Below are 25,902 nucleotides of genomic sequence, written 5' to 3'. Positions count from 1 at the left end.
TTGGCCTCCCAAAGTGCTGGGATTACAAGTGTGAGCCACCACGTCTGGCCTAACTCTATTTAAAGGTATTTAAAATAGTACAAGTACTTCAGCTGTGCAAAGCAAATTGGAATTGAAATTCAGGGAATTATGTTTTATAATTTTTTTTTTTTTTTTTGAGGTGGAGTCTTATTCTGTTGCCCAGGCTGGAGTGCAGTGGCATGATCTTGGCTTACCGCAACCTCCACCTCCTGGGTTCAAGCAATTCTCCTGCCTTAGCCTCCCAAATAGCTGGGATTACAGGCGCCTGCCACCACACCTGGCTATTTTTTTTATTTTTTTGTGTTTTTAGTAGCAATGGGGTTTCACCATGTTGGCCAGACTGGTCTTGAACTCCTGACCTCAGGTGATCTACCTGCCTCGGCTTCCCAAAGTGCTGGGATTAGAGGTGTGAGCCACTACGCCCAGCTAATTTTTTTTTTTCTTTAGAGACAGGGTCTTGCTCTGTCACCTAGACTGGAGTACAGTGGTGAGATCATGGCTCACTGCAGCCTTGACCTCCCAGGCTCAAGCAATCCTCCTGCCTCAGCCTCTGGAGTAGCTGGGACTACAAGCATATACTGCAACACCTGGCTTATTTTTTTATTTTTATTTATTTATTTTTTTTTTCTGAGACGGAGTCTCGCTCTGTCATCCAGGCTGGAGTGCAGTGGCGCAATCTCGGCTCACTGCAAGCTCCGCTTCCCGGGTTCACGCCATTCTCCTGCCTCAGCCTCTCCGAGTAGCTGGGACCACAGGCGCCCGCCACCACGCCCGGCTAATTTTTTTGTATTTTTAGTAGAGACAGGGTTTCACCGTGGTCTCGATCTCCTGACCTTGTGATCTGCCCGCCTCGGCCTCCCAAAGTGCTGGGATTACAAGCGTGAGCCACCGCACCCGGCCTATTTTTTAAATTTTTTATAGAGACAGGGTCTCCCTGTGTTGCCTAGGCTGGTCTCGAACTCTTGGGCTCAAGCAGTCCTCCCACCTCAGCCTCCAAAGTACTGGGATTACAGGTGTGGGCCGCTGCATTGGGCCCATACAGTGTTTTTTTGTTTTTGGTTTTGGTTTTGGTTTTTGAGATGGAGTCTTGCTCTGTCTCCCAGGCTGGAGTACAGTGGGACGATCTCGGCTCACTGCAGCCTCCACCCTCCACCTCCCGGGTTCAAGCGATTCTCCTGCCTCAGCCTCCCCAGTAGCTGGGATTACAGGCACATGCCACCAAGCTGGCCCCATACACTGTTTTTTATTAACAAGTTCAAGTTACTGAAATCCAACACAAGGACTTATTAAGCACCTACTATGTGCCAGGTACTAAGTGTCGGGGATACAGCAATGAACAAGACAGACAGTCAGCATTTATGTGGAGATGACTGATCAAACACATAAATAAATAAAGATCACTATTGATTATAACGAAGGACGAGAAAGAAAGAAATATATAATAGTAATGAGACAGATAGTGGTGGGATGGGGTGAGGGGTGTGCTGCTGCTTTAAATTCCTTGGTCAGGCCGGACTCGATGGCTCACGCCTATAAACCCAGCACTTTGGGAGGCCGAGGTGGGCGGATCACCTGAGGTCAGGAGTTCCAGACCAGCCTGGCAACATGGTGAAACCCCGTCTCTACTAAAAATTCAAAAAATAGCCAGGCTATGTGGTATGTGCCTGTAATCCCACCTAGTCAGGAGGCTGAGGTAGGAGAATTGCTTGAACCTGGGAGGCAGAGGTTGCAGTCAGCCGAGATGGCACCACTGCACTCTAGCCTGGGCAACAGAGCAAGACTCCGTCTCAAAAAAAAAAAAAAAAGAAAGACCTCTTCTGAGGAGGTGACTATTGAGTTGAGGCCTGGAGGATGGGAAGGAGCCAGTCAAGCAGAGAGCTTGGGGAAGGGCGTTCCAGGGGGAGGGAACAGCAAGGGCAAAGGCTGTGAGTGGGAATGTTGGTCAAGCAATAGAAGGAAACCAGAGTCTGTTGAGTGGAGAGAACAGGGGAAGAGTGGTGGAGGATGAGGCCAGAGGGAAAAGCAGAGGTCAGATTTTCTAGGGCAAAGCACTTTGATTTTACTGTAAGGGCAATAGAGAGCCATTGAAGAATTTAGATAGGGAAATTATGTGATTTGGTTTATGTTTTTAAAGCTTTTTCTTACTGGAGAGTAGACTGTAGGGGTGCAGGAAAGGAAGCAGGGAGATGGGTTAGAAGGTAATTTCAGAAGTCCAAAGAGAGCTGATGTTGGCTGGGACTAACATGGCAGCAATGGAGATGGACAGAAGTGGTTAGACCTTCAGTGTGTTTTGGAGGTAGCACTGACAGGCCAATTTTAATACGTCTAAGGCTGTGCTGTCCAATACAATAGTCATGGCTACTGTCGCTATTTATTTACTTATTTATTGTCAGAGACAGGGTCTCGCTATGTTGCCCAGGCTAGCCTCAAACCCCTGGGCTCAAGCCATCCTCCCGTGTCAGTCTCCAGAGAACTTGGGACTACAGGCATGTACCACTGTACCTACCTTCTGGTCACTATTTAAATTTAATTAAAATTAAATAAAATAAAAAATTTGGTCCCTCAGTCATAGTAGCCCATTTCAAGTGCTCAGTAGCCACATGTGGCTAGTGGCTACTGTGTTGGACAGTTTAAGTATTGAACATTCTCATTATCACAGAAAATTCTACTGGACAGTGCTGGTAAGGCAAGTAGGACAGTGGTCAGTACATTTTAGGTGCTGAGGAAATAGATATTAAATATATTCTTTGTATCTCTAGGTCTTTTTCTTTATGTCTTTACCTGTTGAATGGACTCTGTGAAATGCTTCTACTGCCTTTGCGTTATTAAAACAAAATCACGTACTGACTTGACTGTGTTTTCGTACACTATGTCTTTGCTCTTCAGATGCATACATTTGTTCAGCAGATGTTTGAGTGCCCACCCTGTGCTTGGGGTTGGAGGGAGTGGTGGACAGGGCCATAAAAGAACATGATCAGGAAAGATCCCACCTCCCAGGAAGATGAACCCTGTATGGGTGAAGGAAAACCTGGTACTTGAGGTCTCTGAATCCCCAGAGGGAGGAGGGAGTGATTCCAGTGGGGATAGAGGTGGGGTCAAGAAAAAGGTGAGTTTGGATGTGGCCTGGGCTATGTCCTGGAGACAACTGGCCAGACAGAATCTTGACCTGAGTCATGCTCCCCAGAGTCAGTTTTGTACATCACAGTTTACAAAGTACCCTCCACACATGCCACCCTACCCATCCTTACCATCCTTACAGAGACTGGGGAGGTGCGGGGCCTGGCCAGAACAGGAGCCAGACCTGATGCTGGCCTATGAAGACACCCTACTCCCCACAGGACTGAGGCCTTTCTCTGCAGGTTACGGGTTTGAAGGTGGCTAGCTTCTCAAAGAAGCCCCATCCCTTCACATCTCCATTGCTGCTGTAACAAAGGTCCCCACCTGATCACCCTGGGGGGCTATGTTTGGCTTGTAGGCCTGCCAGGATGGAGGGGCATGCTGAAATGGAGATGCTGAGGACACTGAAGGGGCCTTCCACAGGGGAGGTCAGCGTGCACTTGGTGGCCAGAGACAGCCCCGGTTCTGGTCCTCACCTGCCCGCAACTGCCTTCATCATTCCAGGTGAGTCAAGCTAGGGTAGGAGTCTAGGAAGGAAGAGCATCTCTGTACCTGCTCAAGCAAGTATGGATCCTGGAGAGGGGATGACCGTTTTCACTCTCCTCCACCTGCCTTCCTTCACATGCCTACACATGCATGGCCGGATTGAGGTAGGGCCACTAGACTCACCTGTGTCGTGTCTATTTGTGTATCTGTTTACAGCCAGTTCGGCCACTCTCGGCCTGCCCAGCAGTGCCCTGGATGTGTCTTGCTTTCCCCGGGAGCCAATCCATGTGGGTGCCCCGGAGCAAGTGGCCGGCTGCGAACCAGTTTCTGCCACCGTCCTGCCGCAGCTTAGCGCCGGGCCGGCCAGCTCCAGCACCAGCACAGTGCGGCTTCTGGAATGGACAGAGGCTGCGGTCCCGCCCCCAGGGGGCGGCCTGCGGGTCAGTGTCTGTGGGGATTGGCTAAGCCTCGTAAACCACAGCCATAGGGCGGGGCTTGCGGGCCCGGAGGCCGGACCTGAGGCGGAAGTGGGAGAAGCTGGCCCAGATGATGGGCCCTAGGGGTGGGCTTTGAGTGAGGGACTCTCGGGGCGTGGCTTGAGTTGAAGCACTCCTAGGCCCTGGGGACTATGGGGGCGTGGCTTGGAGTGAGGCACTCTGGGACTGGGCCTGTGGGTGTCTGGGGGCGTGGCCTAGACTGGGGCACCCTGACTGGGCCTGTGGTAGTTTGGGGGCGTGGCTTAGAGTGGGGTACCGTGGGACTGGGCCTGTGGGAGCCTGGGGGAGTGGCTTAGAGTAGGGCACCCTGGGACTGGACCCCGCAGGTGCTTGGGGGCGTAGCCTGGAGTGAGGGTTTGGCTGGTATATCTTGGAGTGAGGCGCCCTGGCGTGTAGTCTTGAGGCCTGCTGAGGGCGTGAGCTGGCATGAGGCGACAAGAGGGCCATGGCACCGACTCCGAGGTGGGTCAAGGGCCCGTACGGGAGTCGCAATCCTCAGACCCTCCCGCGCTCCAGTTCCGGATAAGCGAGTACAAGCCGCTGAACGTGGCGGGAGTGGAGCAGCCCCCGAGCCCCGAGCTGCGGCAGGAAGGCGTGACCGAATACGAAGATGGCGGGGCCCCGGCGGGAGATGGCGAGGCGGGCCCCCGACAGGCGGGTAGGAGCCCCGCTCCCCAGGCCCTGAGCTGGGCGCTGTGCAGGGTGGGGCGAGGCTTGAGCCCCAGAAGGTTCGGGGGCGGGGCTTGGGGTGGTCCTGGGGTGGAGAAGGCTGGAGGAGTCCATCCGATGCGGAGATGGACCGAGGCGGAGGCAGGGCCTGAGGGGGCGTGGGCGGAGCCTGAGTGTGGCTGTGATGGGGAGGGAGGCCTGAGGCCCATTTGGCCCCCGCAGAGGACCACCCCCAGAATCCTCCAGAAGATCCCAATCAGGACCCCCCAGAGGATGATAGCACCTGTCAGTGCCAGGCGTGCGGGCCTCACCAAGCCGCGGGTCCAGATCTTGGTTCCTCTAATGATGGCTGCCCTCAGCTGTTCCAGGAGCGGTAAGGGGAGGAGGTCGCAGCCCTACTTGCTCTACCTTCAGCCCCCAAAGCCTCATTCCTGTTCAGGGGTTAGGAGAGGGGCTGGGTGGTGCAGGGCGGGTGATTCTTTCCCTAAGGCCAGCCCTTCCTCAGGTCAGTCATAGTGGAGAACTCCTCAGGCTCCACCAGCGCTTCTGAGCTCCTCAAACCCATGAAGAAGAGGAAGCGCAGGGAATACCAGAGCCCATCAGAGGAGGAGTCGGAGCCAGAGGCCATGGTAGGAAGAGGGCAGTGGGGAAGGGAGGGGGAAGCTATAGCCTATGCCTCAATTCCCACTGTCCCCTCCCATCAATCCAGATTATGGAGCTGGGCCAGAGAAGACACACATAATGACGCACTCATCATGTTTTGGGGTCCCATCCTGAGTCAGGTCCTATACCTGGTTGAAGGGAAATGAATTAATCACTCTCTTGATTTTCCAGAGCTCCCAACTCAGTTTAGTGTCAAGGTTAAGACATAGTCACGTGAACTAGCACCCAAAGTACATGTGCAGGCAGCTGGAAAACTCCATCACTGGAGTCCAGTGCCTAGGCCAAAGGCCAGGGAACACCCAGGGCTCTAGCTGCAGAAGCTGGAAGGGGCAGAGCATGAATTCTACTGGGTGTGTAAGAGCATCACAGAGGAAGTTTTTGTGTACTCAGTTTCTCTACCAGATAATAAAGAGAGTTGTAGTCAGGCTGTTTAATTAGGATGTGCATGCTCATGTGAGTCTGTGCTCAAGTGATAGGGGGATGTCTGCTGGAGCTGCACTCCTGCTGGCGGCCTAGAAGAAATTCTGCCTGTTTGGGGCAGAACACCACATGGCCAGAGAGCCAGGTAGGGGCCAGGATCAGACCCTAGGGCTTCATCCCAAACCATGAGGAGAAGAAGCTGGGATCAGGCTTGCCTTCTACAGGAGAAGCAAGAAGAAAGAAAGGACCCAGAGGGACAACCCACCGCTAGCACCCCAGAGAGTGAGGAGTGGAGCAGCAGCCAGCCTGGTACGGTGGCCTGTGTGTATATATTCGTGTGAGGTGTGTATATACCTTTGGAGGTGTGAGGCTGAGAGTGTGGGTTATGATTGTGATGGTAGGTTGTACATGCATAAATGAGCATGAGTTAGTGTGTGTGAAAGAGAGAGAGACAGTGAGAGACTATTTTGGGTTTGTGTATTAGTGTATGTGTTTTCTTGGGGGTTATATTATGTGTTTGTTTATCCTCTATTATCCAGTTATGACTAGGCCCCAGTGTCAGGGAGATCTTGGCTCAATTTTTGAAGACATTAGTAACTTTTACTGGCACCACATGTCATTGCTTCTCTTTAGTGGTGGGGCAGGTCTGCCCTGGTCATTGGTCTAACATTTCTGTTTGGAACCCTATTCTCACTCTTTGATTCTAAGAAAAATGGAGCAGAGGTCATTCATTTCTCTAACCTTCAGGCCTTCTCTATTACCATCTCCACATTCCCACGTGACAACCGTCAACTGTAGCTAAGTAGCATACTTGTAATCACATAGATACTGTGTAGCAGTTGGTTTAATGTCTCTCTTCTGCCCTCAAAACCGTCAACACAAGGACAGTATCTGGTTTTTTTTTTATTTTTTAAATTTTTTAAATTAAAATTTTTGGAGGGTGACAAGGTCTTGCTCTGTTGCCCAGGCTGGAGTACAGTGGTGCAAACACAGCTCACTGAAGCCTAGTCTCAAGCAGTCTTCCACTTCAACCTCCTGAGTAGCTGGGACCACAGGTGCATGTCACCTTGCATGGCTAATTTTTAAAATTTTTTTATAGAGATGGGGATCTTACTTTGTTGCTCAGGCTGGTCTCGAACTGCTGGGCTCAAGCAGTCCTCCTGCCTAGGTTTCCCAAAGTTCTGGGATTACAGGTGTGAGGTACCACGCCTGGCCCTCTTTTTTTTTTTTTTCCTTTGAGACGGAGTTTCACTCTGTTGCCCAGGCTAGAGTGCAGTAGCGCCATCTTGGCTCATTGCAACCTCCACCTCTTGGGTTCCAGCAATTCTCCTGCCTCAGTCTCCTGAGTAGCTGGGACTACAGACACATGCCACCACACCTGGCTAATTTTTGTATTAATAGAGACAGGGTTTCACCATGTTGGCCAGGCTGGTCTCGAACTCTTACCTCAGGTTATCTGCCCACCTCAGCCTCCCAAGTGGTGGGATTACAGGAGTGAGCCAAGGCACGCAGCCTTTTTTTTTTTTTTTTTTATTCTTAATTTAAGAGACAGAGTTTCACTCTATTGCCCAAGCTGGCGTGTAGAGCTATTCACAGACACACTACAGCTTGGGACTCCTGGTCTCAAGGGATCCTCCTGCCCCAGCCTCCTGAGTAGCAGAGATTATAGGCATGTACCATTGTACTTGGTTCTTGTATCTGTTTTATTAATCATTTTATCCCTGGTGCTTAGCTAGAGCCTGGTATGGAATAGGTTCTCAATCAGTGTTTGTTCAGTGGATGAATGGATTGAATGGATGATTTGTATGTTGATGGTTTCTCTTGGACTATGGCTTAGTTGCCTCAGTCACTGTCTTTCCCGTCCCACAGAGAACCAGACAGATGAGGTCATTTCTTAGGACATTATCCTGCCTCGATGGATCCAGTGCCAGCTGGAGGAGCCCAATCTGCACCCAGGGCTCTGAACTTTTTATAGTGCTTCTTCCAATTCTGCCCATTGTAGCCAAACCAGAACTTCACTATTATGTCTCACCCATGGTGTTCATATCAGAAGGCAAAGGTTTAGCTCGCTTTGGTTTATGGCCTCTTAAGACTTATGCAGAGGAAAGAAGCAGTGTCTTAACTCTGTGGGCTCAACTCCTCTATCTTACTCAGATAAATAGATTCATAAATCAACATTCTTTTAGCTGGGTCCTGTTGACCAGTACAAAGTTATCTTTTGAAGCATACTACTCACTGTCTCAACTGTGAATATTAGTGTGACATTTTCCCCCAATGCCTTTTTTTTTTTTCCCAAGGAAAGAAACTGTATCAGTAGACAGAAGTTTGCATCTATGACTGAAATGTTTCCTACTCATTTTCAGTCTTCTGACAAAAGAATCTGGGGGGTAGGAATGGGGGTTGGGATTGCTTGAGTTTCTTGTATGTGGGAAGAATCTATGTTTGATCTATATTCTATTTGGCAGTTTGATGGCCAGCTATTCAATTCACGTCCCACAGACCTGACATACCTAGTGCTGACGGAGTGCTCTGGTAGTTTAAGAGTTAAAAACATATGACTTGTGCCCATTTGGGCCTTCTCTCTCATAGATCTTCTCCTTTTCGATAACCATATTTTGTGAATGATTTTCTAACACACCATTGCAAGTTTCTACAACTTACTTAGTCATTAATAGATGTTCTGACTGTGTTAACAGTTATAGTAGTCCCCTTTTATCTGCAGGGAATACATTCTAAGAACCCCAGTGGACACTTGAAACCATGGATAGTACTGAACCCTATAGATACTGTGTTTTTTCCTATCCATACCTACAATAAAGGTATGATAAATAATACACTTTAAGGCCGGGCACAGTGGCTCATGCCTGTAATCCTAGCACTTTGGGAGGCCGAGGCGGGCGGATCATGAGGTCAGGAGTTTGAGACCAGCCTGGCCAACATGGTGAAACCCCATCTCTACTAAAAATACAAAAAAAAAAAAAAAAAATAGCCAGGCATGGTGGCTCGCGCCTGTAATCTCAGCTACTCGGGAGGCTGAGGCAGGATAGTTGCTTGAACCCGGGAGGAGGAGGTTGCAGTGAGCCAAGATCGTGCCACTGCACTCCATGGACAACAGAGCAAGAGTCTGTCTCGGGGAAAAAAGAAAAAAGAGAATAGACTTTAAGGCTAGGCATGGTCCCTGTAATCCCAGCACTTTGGGAGGCTGAGGTGGGTGGATCACTTGAGCTCAGGAATTCGAGACCAGCCCGGGCAACATGGTGAAACCCTGTCTCTGCAAAAAATACAGATATTAGCTGGGCATGGTGGTGAGCATCTGTGGTCCCAATTACTTGGGAGACCGAGGCTGGAGAATCACTTGAACCCAGGAGGCAGAGGTTGCAGTGAGCCAAGAGTGCACCACTGCACTCCACCCTGTGTGACAGAAAGAAACCCTGACTCAAAAAAAAAAAAAAAAAAAAGGCTGGGCACAGTGGCTCACTCCTGTAATCCCAGCACTTTGGGAGGCCGAAGAGGGCGGATCAAGGTTGGGAGTTCGAGAGCAGCCTGACCAACGTGGAGAAACCCCATCTCTACTAAAAATACAAAATTAGCCAGGCATGGCGGCGCATGCCTAAAATCCCAGCTACTCGGGAGTCTGAGGCAGGAGAATCGCTTGAACCTGGGAGGCAGAGGTTGCAGCGAGTCGAGATTGTGCCATTGCACTCCAGCCTAGGCAACAGGAGTGAAATTCGGTCTCCAAAAAAAAAAAAAAAAGAAAAAGAAAAAGATGAGGTCTTGTTGTATTGCCCAGACTGGAGTACAGTAGCGATTCACAATGCAGTCTTAGCACATTGTAGCCTCAAACTCCTGGGCTCAAGGGATCCCTCTACTTCAGCCTTCTGAGTAACTGGGACTACAGGCACCCTGCTCTTGTTTTTGTTTTTTTTTTTCTAAATGGTGTCTTTTAAGGAGCAGAAAGTTCGTTTTGATGGTGCCCAATTTGTCAATTTTTTAATGATTTTGTGCTTTTTCCATACATTTTTATAAGGTACCAGTTCTTAATAGCTTTATTGAGATATAATTCACACACCATACAATTCATCCCTTTGAAGTGTACAATTCGGTGGGGGTTTTTTTTGGTGTATTCACAGAGTTCTGTAACCATCACCACAATAAATTTTAAAAACATTTCCATCACTCCCAAAAGAAGTCCTGTTATCTATTAGCCATCATTCCCCCTAAAGGCCACCAGCAGTCTGCTTTCTATATACCAGATTTGCCTATTTTGGACATTTCATATAAATGGAATTATATATTGTGGTTTTGTATGCCTGGCTCTTAGCACAATGTTTTCAAGGTTTACATATTTTAGGCTGGATGTGCTTCATTTTATTGCTGAATAATATTCCATTGTATGGGCATACCACACTTTGTTTATTCATCAGTTGATGGACATATGGATTGCTTCTACTTTTGCGCTATTATGAATAATGCCAGTATGAACATTTGTATACAAGTTTTTGTGTGGACATATGGACTCATTTTTCTTGGGTATATACTTAGGGGCGGAATTGTTCAGCCATATGGTAACTCCATGTTTAGCCTTTTGAGGAACTGTCACACTGTTTTTCAAAGTGTCTGCACCATTTTACATTCCCACCAGCAGTATATGAGGATTCCAGTTTATCCCCATCTTCACCAATGCTTGTTATTATCTTTTTAATTATGGTCATTCTAGAGGTTATCAAGTGGTATCTCATTGTGGTTTTGATTTGCATTTCCCTGATGGCTAATGATGTTAGCATGTTTTCATGTGCTTATTTGCCATTTATATATTTTCTTTGGAGAAATGTCTATTCAGATCCTTGCCCATTTTTAAATTGGGTTTAACAAACAGATTTTATATTGAAATACGAGGACTGCCATATGGAGTTGGTGAACAAGTTGAGAATCTGAGTGTGTAATTCAATACCAGACATGGATCAGTATGCTACTTAAAGCAGCACTTACTTAACTGTGGTCCTTAATCTAAGTTTACATGCAAAATTCTGTGACTTGTTTATGTGAATTGTCCATGGCTTTCATTACATTTTCAAAAGGGGTCCATTTATACTTCCTAGAAACCAAAGGCAATTTTAATGGCTGACACCAGGTAAACAATAGACTATAACATTTTGGAGTCCAGCCTCTTCAATTTGGTGTTCCCAGGCGTAGATCCCTATAAGACACATGTTAAATATAAATGTCAGGCTCTTGGTTAAACTTTCAGTGTCTTAAAATGAACTGATTATGAATTGGCTAACCATGCTCTATAGGAGAGGCAAACATACAAATATCTCTGTAGCAAATTGAAAGCAAAAAGACCCAGCACATAGTGGTACCCTGATGACTGCTTGTAATTAATTGGTTCTTCTTGAATCTTGGCATTCTATTCTTCCCTTTACATTTTCTGTAGACGTTGTAGTGAAAGGTCTGACTAGAACCATTAATTTTTTTTTTTTTTTTGAGACAGTCTCGCTCTGTCGCCCAGGCTGGAGTGCAGTGGCGCGATCTCGGCTCACTGCAAGCTCCGCCTCCCGGGTTCACGCCATTCTCCTGCCTCAGCCTCTCCAAGTAGCTGGGACTACAGGCGCCCGCCACTACGCCCGGCTAATTTTTTGTATTTTTAGTAGAGACAGGGTTTCACCGTGGTCTCGATCTCCTGACCTCGTGATCCGCCCGCCTCGGCCTCCCAAAGTGCTGGGATTACAAGCGTGAGCCACCGCGCCCGGCCAGAACCATTAATTTTTGAATTATCTGTATTGAAGTAACTGAAAGTATCCTGAAGAAGCTTCCCGAGGGAATGAGAAAGGAAAGAAGATGGGAGGGAAGTACTGTGTTGGTTTCTAGGTTTGCATCATTGAGGATCAGGGTTGAGGCAGGAGGAGGAAGAAGAATAGAGCTAAGAGAGTGTGGTAAGAAAGAAATGCCAAGATGGAATGGGTAGTTGGCAGCACATGAAGATCAAGAGTTGAAGAATAAGAATAGGTCATTGGATTTTGACCTTAGTAACTGAAGAGAGCAATTTCACTAGTGTGTAGAGGTAGGCATGAGACTAGGTGATTAAGAAAGGAATTCATCAAAAGGGCATAAAGTTCATAATACCCCCTTTTAGTTATTTTATTTTTTATCATTATTTTTAGAGACAGGGTCTTACTGTGTTGCCCAGACTGGCCTTAAACTCCTGAGTGCAAGTGATCCTCCTGCCTCAGCCTTCTGAGTAGCTGGGACTGCAGGCATATACCACTGTACCTGGCTCCCATTTTTTATTTATAGTAAACTTTATTTTCATTGATACTCCATTTAACATAATTTCAAAGTAGCTCTGTGCCCTAAGATGAGCAAAAGAACAGATATCCTAAATATCATAAGAGATTTTCTTCACACTGTTCCTCTGAGCACAGCATGAGGTTTCGGAGCCCCCAGTGTTGCCACTTAACATTTTATTCCTTGAGATTTTACCTCTAAGATACAGAAAGAGGCTGGGTGCAGTGGCTCACGCCTATAATCCCTGCACTTTGGGAGGCCGAGGCGGGTGGATCACGAGGTCAGGAGATTGAGACCATCCTGGCCAACATGGTGAAACCCCATCTCTACTAAGAATACAAAAATTAGCCAGGCATGGTGGCGTGCCCCTGTAGTCCCAGCTACTCAGGAGGCTAAGGCAGGAGAACCGCTTGAACCCATGAGGCGGAGGTTGCAGTGAGCTGAGATCGCGTCACTGCACTCCAGTCTGGGCGACAGAGCAAAACTCCATCAAAAAAATGATACAGAAAGAAGATATAATATCAATACACAATAATTAAACTGTATTAGGGTATCTGTGGGGTTGTAATGGTAACTGAGTTTTTCCCTGCTAAGTTTGGTGTCTTTTTTTTTTTTTTTTTTTTTGGAGACAAGATCTGGCTCTATCACCCAGGCTGGAGTGCAGTGGTGCGATGTCCGCTCACTGTGACCTCCGCCTTGCAAGACTCAAGCCATCCTCCCTCCTTAGCTTTCTGAGTAGCTGAGACTACAGGCACACACCACCATGCCTGGCTAATTTTCGTATTTTTGTAGAGACAGGGTTCTGCCATGTTGTGCAGGCTAGTCTCAAACTCGTGATCTCAAGCTATCCATCCGCCTTGGCCTCCCGAAGTGCTAGGATTACAGACATGAGCCACTGTGCCCGGCCAGTGGTGTCTTTTTTTTTTTTTTCTAAAGTAAAATGTCAGATGGCCGGGCATGGTAGCTCACCTCTGTAATCCCAGCACTTTAGTAGGCTGAGGCAGGTATTCACTTGAGCTCAGGAGTTTGAGACCAGCCTGGTCAACATGGTGAACCCCATCGCTAATAAGAATACAAAAAAAAAAAAAAAATTAGCTGGGCATAGTGATGCACACCTGTAATCCCAGCTACTCAGGAGGTTGAGGCAGGAGAATCACTTGAACCTGGGAAATGGAGGTTGCAGTGAGCCGAGATCCGCCACTGCGCTCCAGCCTGGGAGACAGAGTGAGACCCTGTCTCAGAAAAATAATAAAAATAAATAAAGTAAAATGTCAGAATATGCAAAAATGCTGTACTTATTTCTGAAAATAAATTACCTTGAAAATAGTGGAAGTTTGAAGATTTTTAATTCTTCAAGAGTCCAAGCTGGGAGATGACTGCTACTTATGGGGTTTATTCAACATACTGATTCCAAGCTTGGCGACCATCAGCAAACTGGTACCTGCAATTAAACCTGGAGACATAAATTTTCCAGAGTGGTAGAATCTCATTCCCATAATGCCAGCCAAGGTCTCAGATGTAGCTAGGAAAACCCAAGCATCCCTTGGATCCTGAGAGCTGATAAGCACCCAGGCCTGTTAAACCCCCAAAGAGGAATAGCATTCTACCTGCTTTTGCATAGTCAGTGATCCCTCCAGAGGCAACCAGTGCTGCCTAGCCAAAAGCCAAACCAGTGCAAAGGCACTAGTGGACCAGTATCCTGCGGCATTGTTCTCTTCTCACCCTGTCCTGTCAGACAGGAGACTATATAGCAGGCCTGCATTTGCACTGCTCTCCTGAAGGTCTGTACTGGTCAACAAGATCCCCTTATCCTTTTAATATCTGTAGGACATTTTTTAATTTCTCTTATTTTCTTTTTGTTTTTAACTTTTTTTAAAGATAGAAATAGGGGAGGCCAAGGCAGGTGAATCGCCTGAGGTCAGGAGTTCGAGACCAGCCTGGCCAACATGGTGAAACCCCATCTCTACTAACAATACAAAAAATTAGCTGGGCGTGGTGGCGCATACCTGTAATCCCAGCTACTCGGAAAGCTGAGGCAAGATAATCTCTTGAACCGGGGAGGCGGAGGTTGCAGTGAGCTGAGATCGCACCAGTGCACTCCAACCTGGGTGACAGAGTGAGACTCCATCTCAAAAAAAAAAAAAAAAAAAAAAGAGAGAAACAGGATGTCACTATGTTGCCCAGGCTGGTCTGGAACTCCTGGCCTTAAGCAATCCTCCTACCTCAGCCTCCCAGAGTTTTTCTTTGTTTATTAATCAGTCTTTCCAGAAACTTACTAATTTTATTTGTCTTTAAAAAAATTTATTTCCATTTTCTTTGGGTTAATTTTGCTTTTCTAACTTCATGAGACAGATTTATTTTGATTTTTAAATTTCATTAATTTTAGCCGTCCTCCTTTTCTAATACGTTTATTTAAGGCTGTCATTTTCCTCTAAATATTGCTTTGGCTGCATCTCAGTTTTTGATACATAGTTATTTCCATCATTATTCTTTTATTTAACAAATACTAAGTGCCTCCTATGTACCAGATAGTGGGCTAGATGCTAAGAGTTCAGAGTAAGCAAAACACAGTACTAGCACTTAATGAGCTCATAATCTAGTTGCAGAAATAGATATGTCAACAGATTATTATATAACCATATAATAAGTGTTATGTTTGAAGTATGTAAATACAAGGGGCTGTCACAGAACAAACTCTGCCTGCTGGAGTATAGAAAGGCTCCATGGGGTAGATGGGATGATATTTCATCCATCCATCCACTCATCCATCCATCCATCCTTATAGTCATTTAACAAGCATTTGTTGTGCATCTATTTTATGTAAGTCTTGTGCTAGGTGCTGGAACTATGGCTATGTCTTGAAGGATGTGAAAAAGATAGGCTAATAGAACAAGGTGGGGGTGGGATTTTAAAGCAGAAGTGTCAACCTATGCAAAGGCACAGGGGCACAGGGGCATGGAAATGCATGATGAAGCTGGCACGATGGGAAGTAGCTAGTTCACCAAGGCTGTATGTGGTGTGGAAAGGTGTTTAGATTTTTGGGTTTTGGGTTGGAAATGAGAAGCCATGGAACTTAAAGCAAAGAAAATAAACACTTTTTTTATTTGATATGTATTCTGGCAGTAGAATAAGTGTGAGGCAGAGACCAGTTAAGAGGCTTTTGGACTAGGCTCAAAGCAAGGACAGTAAATGTGGAGAGATGGATATAGATCCAAGAGATACCTAGGAGTTGGAATCAGTAGAATGGAAGGGTCCTGGGGAGTTTAAAAAAAAAAAGGCATAAAGGATCACTTCCAAGTTTCTGGCTTGCGTGACTGGATGAATGGATGGTGGTGCCATTGACTAGGGTAACGAATACCAAAAGGGCCACAGGCTTTGGCAGAGAAGTTACAAGTTTGGTTTTAGATCAGGCTGAGCTTGCCAAAGAAAGTGCTATCCAAGAGCATCTGGTCTAAGGAAGCAGGAATAAACAAAGGAACATTTCTGGAAGTGGAGAGAGGATCAGTGCCACCGCTAGCCAATATGGTACCTTTGTACAAGTTGTAAAAAAAAAAAAAGCACCTCTCCTGGGCAGACCAATTAGAAAAGGGCAACCTTTCTTCACAATAGACTCAGCTACTTGGCTTGGCAGAAAGCCCAGGCTGTATTTCAGCCCCATTCACTCCCTTGGCTGGGCACCTATGTATAGTGCACAGATTGTACAACCATACACAGGAGCCTTGGGACTTACTTGGGTTTAGGGATGTGCCTAAGGGCTCAGCCCATTGTTCACCAATAGAAAAAGGAGACAGAAAACTGAATTTGGCTGGGGGGTTGGTCAGGAAAGGAATCTAGTAATTGCTGAAGGATTTGGTGGTCAGGCCTCTTTCCAGTGGATTACATTGAACTTCTGTCCTCACCTGTGAAAGGGGTTACTATGAGCCCTCCCTATCATCTAAGGGCATTATGAGGACTCAAGGAGACCATGTATGTGAAGTCTTTCAGGCATCTCTGTACTCCCAATTTCTAGTACCAGACATGGCACACAGGTTTAACCACTAAATGGTAAAAGGAATGGTTAAGGTCAAATGAAGAGGTGCATAATGGTAAACTGAAGAATGTATACTTGGTAAGTGTTGTGACTAGTGAGCAAATATGAAGATAGTACAGGCCCAGGGAGGGACATCTTCAGGGGACCAGTGGTAAGAGATAATGGCAGATAAAGAGGGTGTTGGTCAGAGGTGTCTGCTGTGGCATGGGGGTCTCAGAGCTTGGTCTCTGGAGTATGGGTAAAGGGAAGCAAGCTGAGAATTGAAGCACCAAGGAGCAGCAGAGGCCTGAGACAAGAAATCTGGCAGGTAGTCAGCCCCTTAGCTGATGTTACGGTTTGGGAAGAGTGAGGCAAAAAGAAGAAAGTCATCCAGGGAGGAAGAAATGGCTGTTGGGAAGGGTTCTGTCATAGTAGACAAGATTTGGGAAAAATGAAGAGGTCTTATGCATGATGATGTGGAATCCCAGTGGCAAGAAACAGCAGGATGATGGCATCCTGAAGTCTACTCTTTCTTCTCTTTGCCCTACTCAGTAAGAATGGATGAAGACTGAGTGGGAGAACTGGAGGGTTTCTTGAGGGAACATAGTAGGTGATATGTTGTAAGGGACAATCCAGGTTTTACTCAGGACAAAGAATAGCCGGAAGAGATGAGCTCTAGATTGGTGTCCGCGTAGGTCCCTGAGAGCTTGATAGCTTGCTTGGTCCGTTGATGAACAAAGTATCTGCTGTGGCCCAACTGGATCAGGCAGTTGAGATCTCAAGATTTGGTACAGTGACTGAGGAATTTAGGCAGCTGCAAGACAGGTGCTTCTAGGCCGAGTGCGGTGGTTCACACCTGTAATCCCAGCACTTTGGGAGGCCAAGGCAGGCGGATCACCTGAGGTGAGGAGTTAGTGGCCAACATGGTGAAACCCCGTCTCTGCTAAAGATTTAAAAAATAGCCACGCGTAGTGGTGGGCACCTGTAATCTCTACTCGGAGGCTGAGGTAGGAGAATCGCTTGAACCCGGGAGGCAGAAGCTGCATTGAGCTGAGATTGCACCACTGCACTCCAGCCTGGGCGACAGAGTGAGACTCTGTCTCAGAACAAACAAACAAACAAAAACAAAAAACAGGTGCCTCTAGCCACTTAGGTCCCAACTAAAGCAAAAAGGGAAAAAGCATCTTCCTGAGAGACAGACCACTCTAAGCCTGAATTATCCAGGGCAGTAGCCAAGAGAAGCAGAGCTAGAATCCAGTCCTACAGCCTTAGTGAAGACCCAGGAGCACTGGTAGCAGAAGTCCAGCACTCTGTATTTCATAAGGATCTTTTATACATAGATCTGACTTAATCATCATACTGATCCTGTATGGTGGATATCTGCATTTCACAGATGACAAAATAGAGGTGTAGAAGTTTCTAGAAGAAGCTGGAGCCATTTACCTAAGGGATATGAATTGATTCTTGTGAGTTGTTACCTCTTTAGTTGTCTGTAGACTTCGATTGGAGGCAGCTCATGCTGATCTGGTCAGCCTACATGTAACTGGATATTCTAGCCTTTAAAGGGTGTTTGTCCTCTGTTAGAGGCTAGGACTCCACCTCAGGCTAGATTGAAGGTGCTGCAGGGGTATTCATCTCCCTCCCCAGGACCCTGAGACTTGGAGGCATGGACAGGACCTGGGCTGTAGGTCCTGACCATAGTGTATACGTGTGAGTATGTGTGTGTGCACATAGACTGTGTGTGTCTGGGAGGGCTGTGGAATCAGTATATCCACTCTGGGGGGCACCCACCAAGCACACATATGCACATTTGTGTAAGTTTCTGTAAGTGTTCAGGGGAAGAAGAATAAAAAAAGTGGTTTTTTTTGTTTGTTTGTTTGTTTTGAGACAGGGGCTCCCTCTGTCACCCAGACTGGAGTGTAGTGGCATGTTCTCGGCTCACTGCAGCCTCCGCCTCCTGGGTTCAAGCAATTCTCCTGCCTCAGCCTCCCAAGTAGCTGGAACGACAGGCGTGTGCCACCACGCCTGGATAATTTTTGGTTTTTTGTTTGTTTTTTGAGACAGAGTCTTGCCCTGTTGCCCAGGCTGGAGTGCAATGGTGCGATCTCGGCTCACTGCAACTTCTGCCTCCCAGGTTCAAGCAATTCTCCTGCCTCAGCCTCCTGAGTAGCTGGGATTACAGGCATGTACCACCACGCCAACTAATTTTTGTATTTTTAGTGGAGATGGGGTTTCACCATGTTGGCCAGGCTGGTCTCGAACTCCTGACCTCAAGTGATTCACCTGCCTCGGCCTCCCAAAGTGCTGGGATTACAGGCGTGAGCCACTTTTTTTGAGACGGAGTCTCGCTCTGTCGCCCAGGCTGGAGCGCAGTGGCGCAATCTCGGCTCACTGCAAGCTCCGCCTCCCGGGTTCACGCCATTCTCCTGCCTCAGCCTCTCCGAGTAGCTGGGACTACAGGCGCCCGCCACCACGCCCGGCTAATTTTTTGTATTTTTAGTAGAGACGGGGTTTCACCCTGGTCTCGATCTCCTGACCTCGTGATCCGCCCGCCTCGGCCTCCCAAAGTGCTGGGATTACAAGCGTGAGCCACCGCGCCCGGCCGCCGTGTTTCTTATTTCTCCAACTCTTCCACTTCTTCCTATTTCATGTTTTTCCTCTCATTTCTCTTTTTCCTCTCCTTTCCTTGTGAGTTTAGATGGCATTGTGATTAACTTCTCTGGCACAGGACTTGTCACTCAGCTTTGTCATGTCAGAGGACAGGGTCCCTCTGTGGCTGAGACTTTGTAACTTCAGACAGTTGCTGAATAATCCAGAGTACTTCTGCTGACAGTGGCCTGAGGGGGTGGGGGGGAAGTGATGGGCAGAATTTGGTGTAGCCTCACCTGAGACTGAGCCTCCCCTCAGCCCCCTGTGTCTGGCACCATCATGGTGGGTGGGACCAGAAGATACATGTGAACACAGACAAAAGTTTGTTTTGGGGGTGAAGGTAGAGCTTGGTCAGGAGAAGCTGAAGAAAGTCATGTATCAGGAGCAGCCCAGGAGTTAGCCTGTCTGTCCCCTTTCCACAGCAACAGGTGAGAAGAAGGAATGCTGGTCGTGGGAGTCCTACCTAGAGGAGCAGAAGGCCATTACTGCCCCAGACAGCCTCTTCCAGGACGTGAGTTGGACAATTTCCCCCTAGGAACAGCTTGTCTTCCCAGTCTAGGGACACACCACCAAACTCAGGCCTTCTGGTGTTTTCTGTGTCAGGCATGCCTCAGTGGACTGGCAGAATGGAAAGGGAGAGACTGTTTAGGGGCCCAGAGTGGAAAAGGACCCGCCATAAGGGGCTGCAGGGTGGGAAGAAATAGAGAGGTAGAATCTAGGCTCACTCATCACTGGGCCTGCAGACTTTTGAATTCTGGTAACTTCTACTCAATTCAGCATTGATCTTTCCATGACTTTGGAGAGAGGGAGCCCTTGAGTCCAGCCCTGACTCACCCACATTTTTCAAGGGACCTGGGAGATACTCTCTCTCTCTCTCTAGATCCCTGTAGTAACGATCCCCAAATAAGTTGCCCCTTTGGAAATACCAGGCGGGTGGGGCCTAAAGGCAGCTCCTTCACCCCAAGCCCACTAGGCAAGGATAAGGCTGGATGGAAGCTGGGTCCTCTCCACTCTGTGCGTTGACAGTCCCAGGCAGTCACTCACAACAAGAATGGCTTCAAACTGGGCATGAAGTTGGAAGGCATTGACCCTCAACACCCGTCCATGTACTTCATCCTCACCGTGGCTGAGGTGAGCTGGGGCTTGGTACCACCTTTCTGGTGATGTCACTCAGTGTAGACTGATGGATCTTGCTGGGGGACATAGAAGGAAATACCTCCCTCCCCTCAGAGCACACACAATCTAGTAGTGGATTAAGTTGGAATACATAGAAAGCTTAAAAGAACAAAAACCAGATGGAGTGTCATGGGACAGTCCTATTACTGGATGAATGTATACTGTCCACTCTGGGGGAGCTTGAGGAGATCCCGAGGGCCAGGGATGTTGGCATGAGTCAAACAAGGTCCTTGTCCTCTAGGAGCTCACAGTTGTCTGGGGAATCAGCCAAATAAACATGTCAGTGACATGCCACAGGGGTGGCAACAGACTTGAGCTGGGAGGCACAGCTGGGTCAGTTCTGTCTGAGGAGCAGCAAAAGCATAGAGGAAGGGCCTCCTTTGCAGAGTCTTGAGAGATAAGTTGTGAATAAGGAGGGAGCTCCAGGCAGAAGGAGCAAAGTGGGCAAAAGCCCTGGGGCATGGAACGGACTGCTACCTTCAAGGAATTGCCATTAGCTCAGCAAGACTGGAAGCAGAGTGTGAGTGGGGAGCACCGAGAGAAGGTAGCAGAGGGAAGGGTCATCAGGAGCCCTCAGCAGTCCTGAACCTTGGTGGCTGCCCTCAGAATTCTGTCCAGGGCTCACAAAGGCAAGAGACTGTCATAGGGTCCACCTCCCTTGCATCCAGAACTCAGGGCTCATGAGTACATGAACTGTCCTCACTGCAGAATAGGACAGGATGGGGTACACTGGGAGCAAAGAAAGGTGAGGTTGGGGAACCTGCTAGCATTAGAGCCCCTGAGACCACCAGACTGGGCCAGGAGAGCTGAGGGAGATGGGGAGTGGGGCATCTCCTGACATTGGAGTTCCTGATTCCTCTCATGGGGCCAGGTATGTGGCTATCGCCTACGCCTGCACTTTGATGGGTATTCTGAGTGCCATGACTTCTGGGTCAATGCCAACTCCCCTGACATTCACCCTGCTGGCTGGTTTGAGAAGACGGGGCACAAGCTGCAGCCTCCCAAAGGTAAGGCCTAACTGGGTTGGTCACAGTGAGGCAGTGAGTCCTCAGACCCTTCGCTTCTTCCCCGTGGGTCCCCCGGCTTCCAGCTCTTTTGTTTTCTGACCCCGTACCCTGTTCCAAAGCCACCCTCTCTTCATCGCATCCTGATGACTCTGCCCTGGGGTCAAGTTGACCAGAAGCCCTAGAACTTCCGCTTTGCACTTGCCCTTTGAGTGTCTACTCAAGTCGTGTCCTGCTTCAGTAGTGGGGGATCCCTGGGCAAGTTCTTGAGGGTTGGGGGGAGGTCCTCAGGCATGCCTGATTCTGCTGCTTCACTGTGGGGTGCCCTCGCCGTGGCCCAGCCTCTGCACGGCGCTCTGTTCATCCCCCTCGAGGGGCCTAGGTTACAAGGAGGAGGAGTTCAGCTGGAGCCAGTACCTGCGCAGCACAAGAGCTCAGGCTGCCCCCAAGCTCCTGTTTGTGAGCCAGAGCCACGTGAGTGCCCCTGAGTGAGAGTGGATGTCACCCCCATGTGCCAGAGTCACTGCAGCTGGCCCAGGGTATCTGACTCATCAGAAGGGAGCTCATCTACTGGTTCTCTCAGCTTTGTTCTGATCTCTCATATCAGATGGGAGGGGCATAGGTGGGCAGGGTCCAGGGCCAGAGATGGGAAGCTGGTTATAGTTTTTTCCCGACTTCCTCCCTCCTTTGCTACTGCAGATACCCTGTCCTCACATCCCCCTGGAGCCCCTGGCCCACTACCCTAGTCTGAGCACTGAGATGTCATTGCTCATATATTCTTGCTTTGGCTTGCTCTGCAGTTCTTTGGTGTACGGTCAATGCCTCTATTCTGGGAGCTTCTTTTTCCTTCCTTTTGCCCAACATTGAGACTCTTCCATTTATTTCCAACAATTCATCCCTTGTCCTTTCCTCTGTTCAAGGCAGCTGGCAGCTTATCCAGCAGTTAAAGTATCTCACATAATCCCAACCAAAAGGCCTAAGAGATATAGGGAGCCTCCATTAAAAATATCATACTGGACCGGGCGCGGCGGCTCATGCCTGTAATCCCAGCACTTTGGGAGGCTGAGGCGGGTGAATCACCTGAGGTCAGGAGTTCAAGACCAGCCTGGGCAACATGGTGAAACCTTGTCTCTACTAAAAATACAAAAAAATTAGCTGGGCCTGGTGGTGGGCGTCTGTAATCCCAGCTACTCAGGAGGCTGAGGCAGGAGAATCGCTTGAACCTGGGAAGCGGAAGTTGCAGTGAGCCAAGATCGCACCATTGCACTCTGGTCTCAGCAACAAGAACGAAACTCCGTCTCAAAAAAAAGAAGTATATATCAATCTTACTGGCCGGGTGTGGTGGCTCACACCTATAATTCCAGTACTTTGGGGCCGGGCACGGTGGCTCACGCTTGTAATCCCAGCACTTTGGGAGGCCAAGGCGGGCGGATCACGAGGTCAGGAGATCGAGACCACAGTGAAACCCCGTCTCTACTAAAAATACAAAAAATTAGCCAGGCGTGGTGGCAGGCGCCTGTAGTCCCAGCTACTCGGAGAGGCTGAGGCAGGAGAATGGCGTGAACCCGGGAGGCGGCGCTAGCAGTGAGCCGAGATCGCGCCACTGCACTCCAGCCTGGGTGACAGAGCAAGACTCCATCTCAAAAAAAAAAAAAAAAAAAAAAAAATCCCAGTACTTTGGGAGGCTGAGGCGGGAGGATCACTTGAGCCCAGGAGTTTGAGACCAGTGTAGGCAACATAGTGAGACCCCATCTGTACAAAAAATGTCATTAAATTAGCTGGGCATGGTGCACGTGCCTGTAGTCCTAGATACTACAGTAGCTAGCTGAGGTGGGAGGATTGTTTGAGCCCAGGAATTCGAGGCTACAGCAAGCTATGATTGTACCACTGCACCCCAGCCTGGGCGACAGAGTGAGACCCTGTGTCTAAACAAAAAACCATATTGAATGTCTAGAGTTCCCATGGGCCCAGGACTCCACCATGCTCTTCAGGCAGAGACAGTTACTCCCCCACTCCAGTCCAGCCCCAGAGTTCATACTTGCAAGTTCCCAGGTGACAGGTGGGGTCCTGCCTGCTGTTGTGACAACAAATGCCGACTTTTAATTCAAACTATTTAAATACTGGCCCCGCCATTGACTAGCATTGTGTTCTGGGCCAAGTGATTTAACTTCTTAAGTGGGAATAGGGTTGTTGTAAAGGTCCAAGGAGGTGATGTCTTTTGAAGCTTACATGGCAGGTACTCAGTTTATACTGGTTCCCTGTCTGCCTCCATGCCATAGATGTCCGCTGTTTCTTCCCAGCCACCCCACTGTTGCCACAACTGCCTCAGGACAAGCTGGGAAGGGCTTGTCTGGGTAGGGAGGATTTATACTTGGTTCACCAGGTTCTTTGGGCGAACGCATAGCCTCCTTCCAGGCACTTACCTTCTGGCACAAGCCAGGCCTCTGAGTGCACCTTGGAGGCCAGAGGTTACTGAGTGCCTCAGGGCTCAGGTTATGATTCTGCCCTGGAGGGCCCTCTTTCCCAGCTTATTTCTTCTTCCTTTCTCACTGCCCACACCCCAGGCTTTCCTAGAGAACCTATTCCTTTGTTTGCCAATGGGCTCTGGGCTGGTCCTAGCCAGCTTGTCCCTGGCCCTGGCAGCTCCTCTTTTTCCCCTAGAGTCCCCCACCCCTGGGCTTCCAGGTGGGCATGAAGCTGGAGGCTGTTGACCGCATGAACCCGTCCCTTGTCTGCGTGGCCAGTGTGACCGATGTGGTGGACAGCCGCTTCCTGGTGCACTTTGACAACTGGGATGATACTTATGACTACTGGTAGTAGGAGGGTCCAGACTTGGCCTCAGGGGGTGAGGGGATGGCAGGGGGCAACTGCTTTCATATCTCAGGTACCGTGTGGCCCCACTCAGTCCAGTTCTGACATTCAGATCTTCTTCCGCTTGGAAAATAATTGAATTGAGCTTTATCATAAGAAATACAGCTCCATATTAAATGTTTCATCTAAAAATACCATGGTTAAGATGAGCAAGCCCCTATGATTCATGATTTTCCCTTAGATATTATGGTGATGGTAGAGTTTGTAATTCATGTTGCAATTTTCTAACTTTGTCATTGCCATCTGTCTCCCTCTCAGTAAGAAGTAGATGAGGGTGGGCCCTGAGCCATGCTTTCAGAGGATGGCAGGCTCAGGGCCTCAGGTTTCTCTTGGGACAGTAACACGTTCTTGGATTTCAGGTGTGATCCCAGCAGCCCCTACATCCACCCAGTGGGCTGGTGCCAGAAGCAAGGAAAGCCCCTCACCCCTCCACAAGGTGACCCTGCAGCCTGAGCAAGCCCCCTTTCCTAAGCCTGGCTCTGCTTCCCTCTCCACTGACCCCTCACCAGTAGTGCCCCAGTAGCTGGCCTGGGTGGCTAGACATTGCTTTCATCCTCTCCTCCAGATTACCCAGACCCTGATAACTTCTGTTGGGAGAAATATCTGGAAGAAACTGGGGCCTCTGCTGTCCCTACTTGGGCCTTCAAGGTGGTGAGTCAGTGCTCCCTGCCCCCAGAGCTGAGCTCAGAAAGACATGGAGCACTCAGCTAGCCAGGCTGGGGCCCCAGCCTTCTCCTTTGGGCAGGCCCCAGTTTCCCCAGGCACAGCATTTGGGCTCCCTCTGTGGGGCTCAGCTCTGCTGAGCTGGGCCTTGGCCTGAAGGCAGCTGTCCCCTCTGCAGCGACCCCCTCACAGCTTCCTGGTCAATATGAAGCTGGAGGCTGTGGACCGCAGGAACCCAGCCCTGATTCGCGTGGCCAGCGTGGAGGATGTGGAGGACCATCGGATAAAGGTGGCTCTGGGACCCTAGGGCTGGGAAGTGGACAGGCCAGTTGGGCAGGAATTCTGTAGACTGTTCAGAGGTCAAGGGCATCATGGCATGAGAGAAATGAAGCCAAAGATCTTGAATCTCATTCTTGCCTCATTTGTGACTTGTTTTTGTGGGCTTGGACAAGTCATTTTCCCTCTCTAAGCCTTACATCATCTGTAAAATGGGCCTAATAATCCTCGTCCCACCTAAGGATTGCCAGTGGGAGATGCCAGTAACTTAATGAGTGATGCCCTTGGAAAATGTGGTGGCCAAAACTGATTATTGCAGGGTTGGCCCCTTGGTTCTTCCAATCCAGGATCTTGCTTCTGACAGGTCCCAGGGATGGGGAGAGGACCTTCTGGCTGAGCTGGGCTCCATGAGAAACGCCTGACTTCCAAGAGCCTTTCCTCCCCAGATCCACTTTGATGGCTGGAGTCATGGCTATGATTTCTGGATCGACGCTGACCACCCAGACATCCACCCTGCCGGCTGGTGCTCCAAGACAGGACATCCCCTGCAGCCTCCTCTCCGTGTGTACCCCTAGGGCACTCTGATCTTTTCCTTTCCCCCCAGGTTCTGACAGTCCTGTAGTTTGCCTACAGAGCTCTAACTCCCCATGCCCAAATGTGACACAGAGGGCTCTGATGCCTACCATGAGTTCCAGAATCCCCCATCCACCCCACCCCCGGACTATCTGCTACACTAAGCAGTGCTTCTGGCTACCCCACTTGTCGGGGTTTGGGGTGTTGAGGTGCGAAGGGGCAAGCTCACTTGGTTGCATGTGCTTCAGAGGTGGTCAGCCACCCAGGGATTTCTCTCAGCATCTAGCAGAGCCACACTGAGCGTGCACTGTGTTTGGTAAGGATATGATGGCTTCCTAAAGTAAATTCTGATTGTCTGCAGGCAGGGGTTAGAGTTCAGGTCACTGGGCTGCTCAGCCCCATTTTGACCCTTAGGATTCCCCTTCCTTATTTCCCTACTGCAACTGTGTTTGTCTCACATGGGGTGTTGATCCTTCTTGAATGTTCTCCAAGCATAGGCAGAGCCTTAAAAAAGTTACCAAAG

General features: G+C 48.8%; 1 protein-coding gene and 1 pseudogene across 7 annotated transcripts in view; one reads left to right on the top strand and one right to left on the bottom strand.

The window, feature by feature from the left end:
• Window positions 1–25,902, top strand: part of L3MBTL1 (L3MBTL histone methyl-lysine binding protein 1) — a 43,636-nt gene that overhangs the window by 2,586 nt on the left and 15,148 nt on the right. For 2 of the 7 annotated variants that reach the window (XM_032142258.2, XM_032142257.2), the window contains exons 1-13: window positions 4,225–4,779; window positions 5,013–5,163; window positions 5,296–5,419; window positions 6,098–6,182; window positions 19,239–19,327; window positions 19,843–19,947; window positions 20,864–20,999; window positions 21,379–21,470; window positions 23,658–23,809; window positions 24,227–24,303; window positions 24,433–24,518; window positions 24,709–24,819; window positions 25,253–25,367. In XM_032142258.2, the coding sequence (XP_031998149.1) occupies window positions 4,548–4,779; window positions 5,013–5,163; window positions 5,296–5,419; window positions 6,098–6,182; window positions 19,239–19,327; window positions 19,843–19,947; window positions 20,864–20,999; window positions 21,379–21,470; window positions 23,658–23,809; window positions 24,227–24,303; window positions 24,433–24,518; window positions 24,709–24,819; window positions 25,253–25,367 (1,555 nt within the window). In that variant the 5' untranslated portion in view covers window positions 4,225–4,547. Of the gene's footprint in view, window positions 1–3,496; window positions 3,643–3,840; window positions 4,065–4,221; window positions 4,780–5,012; window positions 5,164–5,295; window positions 5,420–6,097; window positions 6,183–19,238; window positions 19,328–19,842; window positions 19,948–20,863; window positions 21,000–21,378; window positions 21,471–23,657; window positions 23,810–24,226; window positions 24,304–24,432; window positions 24,519–24,708; window positions 24,820–25,252; window positions 25,368–25,902 lie in introns of those variants that run through there. The other 5 variants (XM_032754007.1, XM_032142256.2, XM_032142255.2 and 2 more) reach the window with 5 other exon arrangements.
• Window positions 13,428–13,866, bottom strand: LOC116460925 (transmembrane protein 14C-like; annotated as a pseudogene).

The sequence above is a fragment of the Hylobates moloch genome, unplaced genomic scaffold (genome assembly GCF_009828535.3).
Source record: "Hylobates moloch isolate HMO894 unplaced genomic scaffold, HMol_V3 SCAFFOLD_21, whole genome shotgun sequence".
NCBI classification, from domain to species: Eukaryota; Metazoa; Chordata; class Mammalia; order Primates; family Hylobatidae; genus Hylobates; species Hylobates moloch.
Note: the sequence above shows the minus strand (reverse complement) of the source record. Positions and strands in the feature narration are given on the sequence as shown.